The 6,145-nt window shown below is 36.2% G+C and overlaps 1 protein-coding gene across 3 annotated transcripts in view; it reads left to right on the forward strand.

Annotated features, from left to right (window-relative positions):
• gpt (glutamic--pyruvic transaminase) overlaps positions 1-6,145 on the forward strand; it is a 23,408-nt gene that overhangs the window by 11,150 nt on the left and 6,113 nt on the right. For all 3 annotated transcript variants that reach the window (XM_016669675.1, XM_007548596.2, XM_007548595.2), the window contains 4 exons: positions 3,655-3,744; positions 3,896-4,004; positions 4,189-4,322; positions 5,278-5,521. In XM_016669675.1, the coding sequence (XP_016525161.1) occupies positions 3,655-3,744; positions 3,896-4,004; positions 4,189-4,322; positions 5,278-5,521 (577 nt within the window). The remainder of the gene's footprint in view (positions 1-3,654; positions 3,745-3,895; positions 4,005-4,188; positions 4,323-5,277; positions 5,522-6,145) is intronic.

The raw sequence follows: 6,145 nt of genomic DNA on the forward strand, positions 1-6,145 counted from the left end.
TAAATCTGATTCAGTTAATCCTTTATTTTTGCTTCACAAAATAATAAGGTGTTATGTTTTTATTAAAAGTTGTAATAGAGGGGTGCTGTCGTGGCGCAGGGGCAAAGCACGACCCATGTTTTGAGGCCTTAGTTCTCGTGGCGGTGGTCGCAGGTTTGATTCCCGGCCTGGCGATGTTTGCTGCATGTCTTCCCTCTTTCTCATTACCCTGTTTCCTGTCGAGCTACTTTCAAATAAAGGCCACTAGAGTCAACAAAACCTTAAAAAAAAGAAATAAAAAGTTGTAATAGATATAGGTCTGCATAAAGGTCTTCAACTCATTTTCCAAGAAGGTTTACTTTTTTTTTAACAATCTCTTAAAAGATTAGAACAAGTACTTCAAGCTTTCAGAAGATTTTTTTTATTTGTGTCAGTCATATATTTTCCATCTAGTTATTTTATCTTGAGTATTTTAAAAGGATTCTAAAAGGATTGTTTTACTTCATTTTGTAATGAGCATTACTGACCCATGAAATATTTAAGCATAAAAAGTAATAAACCAGTGTTGACATAGCGTGTTATCATAATCACCTGTTACAAAGACACATGTTTCTGTGACTTTAGTTAAAACTTCAAGAATTTAAATACAAAACAATCTGTCTGATATAGAATAGTATTTTGAAATCAACAAGGTGAAAATTTGGTTCATTTGTGGAGTTTTAAAATGTTTCTAATTATTACACTAACTGACCAAAAACATATAGACGGGTGAAGACAAGCATTTAAGATATAAAGTACATGCAGAGCAAACTAAGAAAAAAAAAAAAAAGTACCATAAGTTAACATTACATACTGATTTCCATGCTTATTAGTCTAAAGTGAAATGGTTCATTCTGGTCCAGCAGGTTAACAAGGTAAATACACTCTTTGTGTGTCTCATTGGGTGTTCCCTATACTTCTCTTCCAGACCATGCTGAAGCTGCTGGTGTGTGGCGAAGGTGCAACGCGCACAGGCGTCATGATCTCCATACCTCAGTACCCCCTGTATTCAGCTGCGCTTGCTGAGCTCGGCGCTGTGCAGATCAACTATTACCTTAATGAAGAGAAGTGCTGGAGTCTGGACATCGGTGAGCTTCAGCGATCTTTGGACGAGGCCAGACTCCACTGCAACCCCCGCGCCCTGTGCATCATCAACCCTGGGAACCCAACAGGTACATTTTTATATACACTTGTTGTTAGGCCTATAGAGTTGATGCACTTGATGATGTTATTGTTTATGTCTTATAATACGGTTAAATTCATAGTGGCAGAACAATCACAATAATCGCAGGCTGTGATAAATTAAATGGATTCTTGATGAAGAACTTATTGGTTTCTTTTTACAAGACAAACAGGGAGCTAATCCCCTCAAGTCATTTTTTTTTAGAGGAATTTACTGAACTCTAGATAAACTGTCTATAAATACACATTTATAGTCTGATTAACTGCACTATATATTTTTTTTATTAAGGATAAAGATAAGATGCTGGCATTTATACCTCAAGATACGGCTTTTATATTATTACAGGAAGTAGCATGACTTTTAGTATTTCCTCCTATTACTTATTGCTGCACTTAACATATTTCCTTTATTACTCTCACAATGTCAGTTTTAAGAGGAACTGTAAAGAACATACAGAGCATGTTAAGTGGATAATTGATAAGTACACAAAATGTGAGCAAGGAATAGTCAATATGTTATTGAGTTCTTGTTACCTGAAAGTTGCTGATGTATTCTGCACTCATGACCAGCCAGGATTTTTTTTTTTGCTTTGTGAATATTTTCAACAGTGAAACAAGATACATAAAACTAACTAGGAACTTGAGTCCTGTCCGGATCTTAAAGCCTGTACTCTATTTTTTATTTTCTTATTTTATTTTGTTTTTTGTTTTTTGTAACCCACAATCCCACAAGGATCTCAGTTAAGACACACAGTCTTTAATTCATAATGGAACTCAATTATATATAATAACTTTCTTATTCTTCTAATGTTTGCCTTAATTTGACATAAATTGACATTTTAACCAAGCTAAGAAGATCTGAGGCATCTTTACTAAACAGATATATGGCACATAATGACAGTTCACGAATGTTCTTTTTTTGGACATTTCTGAGATATTGGATTTGTTTCTACCAGATCATTTCAAAATTGATAAGATCTATGTCCAATGTAATTATCTAAAATATATTTCAATGTACTGTATTGTGTTAGATTGTTAAGTAATTTATTGTCACTCTACAGCAGCCTAAGAATACTCTGTTCTGATCAATCATTAAGTGCTTGGATTAGGACAAGAGGTGAAGTCACACCTCATGTGTGAGCAGTTGGTGTTACACAGCTCCACTATTTGATTGAAAGCAAAGAGAAAATGATTAGAGTTGGCATTTTAAATGGTTTTTAGCTTCTTTTATTAGTTATTTGCACAGTTATGTTTAATAGCAATAAAGTAATTTTTATATAGCACAGATCAAAATAAAAATTGCAAACATCCCAACATTGTCTGGATTTCTTGTTGGGTTTGAAGACTGCCCCTTCCCTTCCTCCCCCCAAAAGAAAACAAATCCAAATCCAGCCTGATCTATGACGGATGGAACTGGACCCTCCAAATGGACAAAAACAGAATAACTTTGCTGCAATATATTCATCTTCCTGTTTTCAGAAGTTTTCCCCCTCTTTAAAACGAGTAGACTAAAGAAAGAGCCATCATGTCCCGATAGAAAATAATTTTCTTTCTCTAAAGCTTCTTAGACAGTTTGTGCTGCCTCTTACATCTGGTACCAAAAACAGCTGACTGACCTTCCCGCAGAAACAACTTCTAGACCCGAGAGTGTTGTTGTTAGCTTCTAGGTATGGATCAGATTTTTAGTTTCCAACTGGCTGATCACTGATCCGGCCCGATCAATTCCAAAAGTGGCTGATTAAGGTCATCAGCCAGCTTCTCTGTGCATCTCCACAAACAATTACTTTATTCAATTGACAACAACGTAAAGAATTGGAATTTTACAGAATTTGATAAAAGCGAAGTACTTTTTTTTTTTTTGCAGCTAATACAAAGTTCATTTGTTTTCTTCAGTATTTCAGCAAGTCCTCTGTACATTTTAATTTGTGATATGTTGTATTTATTTTTTTTCTAAGTATTAAGCAATTTAAAATGTAGGTACATAGCAGAATGTCAGGAATTTCTTCCACATTAAATATTTTGAGAGTCCATTGAATCCACTAGATGGCAGCAGAGCAACATAACTGACTCGCTAGCAGCAGCAGCTTTATAATGGTTCCTTCTCTTTTAGGTCAGGTGCAGAGCAGAGAGTGCATTGAGGATGTAATCCGATTTGCCGCAAAAGAGCGTCTCTTCCTCATGGCCGATGAGGTATTGTCNGTATAATTTTTATAAATTGCTGTAAAGTAAACTGAGTGGATAGTTGGTTGTAATTATTTTTACAAGGGTGTTTATGTGCTGTAGTCTTGGTTTCAAGGTTGTTTATTTGATGAGTTTGCAGTCAGCTTCCTTGTTTTTGAGAAATCGAAGCAGTTTTGATATCATTACTGTAAAAAGAATTTCACAAATTAAATTATGTAAACTATTCAAACATCATTTCACCAAGGTTTCTCTATATTCTTTTCATGTACTCAGGGAATGAAGAAGCCCTTCGCAGAGGTCATCAAGGCCAACATTGGTGATGCGCAAGCCATGGGCCAGCAGCCAATCACTTTTTTCCGACAGGTCCGCTCCTCTGCCCTTTCTCTAATTTTTCTTGTAAATATAGCAGCTCAGCTTTCCCCATAATACATAGAAACATTTCCTTTAGTTTTGCTGTGCTGTGTGATACATTCTGGATCTCAAATCATTTTGCCAATTCATGCTTGATTTCAAGGTGCTGGCGCTATGTTCCTATCCTGAGCTGCTGAGTGACAGCATGTTCCCAGAGGATGCGAAAAGTAGAGCATGTCGCATTCTGAACTCCTGTGGAGGGAACAGTATGGGTACGTATGGCTGGGCTACACCTTTTTTTTTTATGTACTCAGAATACATTTTCAATTTAATAACTAAACCTTGCATTGCAAAATTTAATGCTGACATTGCACATTTATATTTAATACAAAGGTTTTCTGTGAATGATTAGTTTTGTGAAACTGTATCACAGCAGCATTTATTCTCTCCCTGCAGGTGCCTACAGTGCCAGTCAGGGCATAGACTCTGTACGTCAGGATGTGGCTCGATTCATCGAAAGGCGTGACGGCGGCGTGCCCTGCGATCCAGACAACGTTTACCTCACCACAGGGGCCAGCGACGGCATTGTGGTACTTGATTAAATCTGATTCAGTTAATCCTTTATTTTTGCTTCACAAAATAATAAGGTGGTATGTTTTTATTAAAAGTTGTAATAGAGGGGTGCTGTCGTGGCGCAGGGGCAAAGCACGACCCATGTTTTGAGGCCTTAGTTCTCGTGGCGGTGGTCGCAGGTTTGATTCCCGGCCTGGCGATGTTTGCTGCATGTCTTCCCTCTTTCTCATTACCCTGTTTCCTGTCGAGCTACTTTCAAATAAAGGCCACTAGAGTCAACAAAACCTTAAAAAAAAGAAATAAAAAGTTGTAATAGATATAGGTCTGCATAAAGGTCTTCAACTCATTTTCCAAGAAGGTTTACTTTTTTTTTAACAATCTCTTAAAAGATTAGAACAAGTACTTCAAGCTTTCAGAAGATTTTTTTTATTTGTGTCAGTCATATATTTTCCATCTAGTTATTTTATCTTGAGTATTTTAAAAGGATTCTAAAAGGATTGTTTTACTTCATTTTGTAATGAGCATTACTGACCCATGAAATATTTAAGCATAAAAAGTAATAAACCAGTGTTGACATAGCGTGTTATCATAATCACCTGTTACAAAGACACATGTTTCTGTGACTTTAGTTAAAACTTCAAGAATTTAAATACAAAACAATCTGTCTGATATAGAATAGTATTTTGAAATCGACAAGGTGAAAATTTGGTTCATTTGTGGAGTTTTAAAATGTTTCTAATTATTACACTAACTGACCAAAAACATATAGACGGGTGAAGACAAGCATTTAAGATATAAAGTACATGCAGAGCAAACTAAGAAAAAAAAAAAAAAGTACCATAAGTTAACATTACATACTGATTTCCATGCTTATTAGTCTAAAGTGAAATGGTTCATTCTGGTCCAGCAGGTTAACAAGGTAAATACACTCTTTGTGTGTCTCATTGGGTGTTCCCTATACTTCTCTTCCAGACCATGCTGAAGCTGCTGGTGTGTGGCGAAGGTGCAACGCGCACAGGCGTCATGATCTCCATACCTCAGTACCCCCTGTATTCAGCTGCGCTTGCTGAGCTCGGCGCTGTGCAGATCAACTATTACCTTAATGAAGAGAAGTGCTGGAGTCTGGACATCGGTGAGCTTCAGCGATCTTTGGACGAGGCCAGACTCCACTGCAACCCCCGCGCCCTGTGCATCATCAACCCTGGGAACCCAACAGGTACATTTTTATATACACTTGTTGTTAGGCCTATAGAGTTGATGCACTTGATGATGTTATTGTTTATGTCTTATAATACGGTTAAATTCATAGTGGCAGAACAATCACAATAATCGCAGGCTGTGATAAATTAAATGGATTCTTGATGAAGAACTTATTGGTTTCTTTTTACAAGACAAACAGGGAGCTAATCCCCTCAAGTCATTTTTTTTTAGAGGAATTTACTGAACTCTAGATAAACTGTCTATAAATACACATTTATAGTCTGATTAACTGCACTATATATATTTTTTATTAAGGATAAAGATAAGATGCTGGCATTTATACCTCAAGATACGGCTTTTATATTATTACAGGAAGTAGCATGACTTTTAGTATTTCCTCCTATTACTTATTGCTCCACTTAACATATTTCCTTTATTACTCTCACAATGTCAGTTTTAAGAGGAACTGTAAAGAACATACAGAGCATGTTAAGTGGATAATTGATAAGTACACAAAATGTGAGTAAGGAATAGTCAATATGTTATTGAGTTCTTGTTACCTGAAAGTTGCTGATGTATTCTGCACTCATGACCAGCCAGGATTTTTTTTTTTGCTTTGTGAATATTTTCAACAGTGAAA

This window comes from Poecilia formosa, unplaced genomic scaffold, assembly GCF_000485575.1.
Source record: "Poecilia formosa unplaced genomic scaffold, Poecilia_formosa-5.1.2 Scaffold27, whole genome shotgun sequence".
NCBI classification, from domain to species: Eukaryota; Metazoa; Chordata; class Actinopteri; order Cyprinodontiformes; family Poeciliidae; genus Poecilia; species Poecilia formosa.